The 934-nt window shown below is 46.4% G+C and overlaps 1 protein-coding gene across 3 annotated transcripts in view; it reads left to right on the top strand.

Annotated features, from left to right (window-relative positions):
- The window catches only part of TRAF3 (TNF receptor-associated factor 3), a 78,537-nt gene that overhangs the window by 47,887 nt on the left and 29,716 nt on the right, over positions 1–934 (top strand). For all 3 annotated transcript variants that reach the window (XM_011951433.1, XM_011951434.1, XM_011951435.1), the window contains one exon: positions 282–449. In XM_011951433.1, the coding sequence (XP_011806823.1) occupies positions 282–449 (168 nt within the window). The remainder of the gene's footprint in view (positions 1–281; positions 450–934) is intronic.

Below are 934 nucleotides of genomic sequence, written 5' to 3'. Positions count from 1 at the left end.
AGTTTTTTGTATTTTTTAGTAGAGACGGGGTTTCACTGTGTTAGCCAGGATGGTCTCGATCTCCTGACCTCGTGATCCACCCATCTCGGCCTCCCAAAGTGCTGGGATTACAGGCTTGAGCCACCGCGCCCAGCCGGCATATTTTACTCTTTGCTGTGAAAAACTAGTCTAACAGGAGATTAGAACATTTCTTTATGGTTTCATTGCATAGAGATTAGAATTTGGTATTTCAGATTTAGGATTTTTTCCGAATTAAGAACATTGAATGGTCTGTCTTACAGGTGCATTTAAAAAATGATTGCCATTTTGAAGAACTTCCATGTATACGTGCTGACTGCAAAGAAAAGGTCTTGAGGAAAGATCTGCGAGACCATGTGGAAAAGGCGTGTAAATACCGTGAAGCCACGTGCAGCCACTGCAAGAGTCAGGTTCCGATGATCGCGCTGCAGGTGCGGGTCCTCCCATTCCACAGGCCTTTCGCTCAGTTCCTATATGATATGTTCCACAGGCCTTCCGCTCAGCTCATATATAATCTGCTCCACAGGCCTTCCACTCAACTCACTGATAATCCATTCCACAGGCCTACCGCTCAGTTCCTAGATAAGCCGTTCCACAGGCCTTCCACTCAGCTCATAGATAACCTGTTCTACAGGCCTTCCCTCAACTCATAGATAATCTGTTCCACAGGCTGTCTGCTCAGTTCATAGATAATCTGTTCCACAGACCTTCCACTCAGCTATAGATAATCCCTTCCACAGGCCTTCCCTCAACTCATAGATAATCCATTCCACAGGCCTTCTCAGCTCATAGATAATCCATTCTACAGGCCTTCCCTCAACTCATAGATAATCCGTTCCACAGGCCTTCTGCTCAGCTCATTAATCCGTTCCGCAGGCCTTCTCAGCTCATAGATAATCCGTTCCACAGGCCTTCC

Source organism: Colobus angolensis, unplaced genomic scaffold (assembly GCF_000951035.1).
Source record: "Colobus angolensis palliatus isolate OR3802 unplaced genomic scaffold, Cang.pa_1.0 Scaffold32, whole genome shotgun sequence".
NCBI classification, from domain to species: Eukaryota; Metazoa; Chordata; class Mammalia; order Primates; family Cercopithecidae; genus Colobus; species Colobus angolensis.
This window is presented reverse-complemented; position numbering and strand designations above follow the sequence as displayed.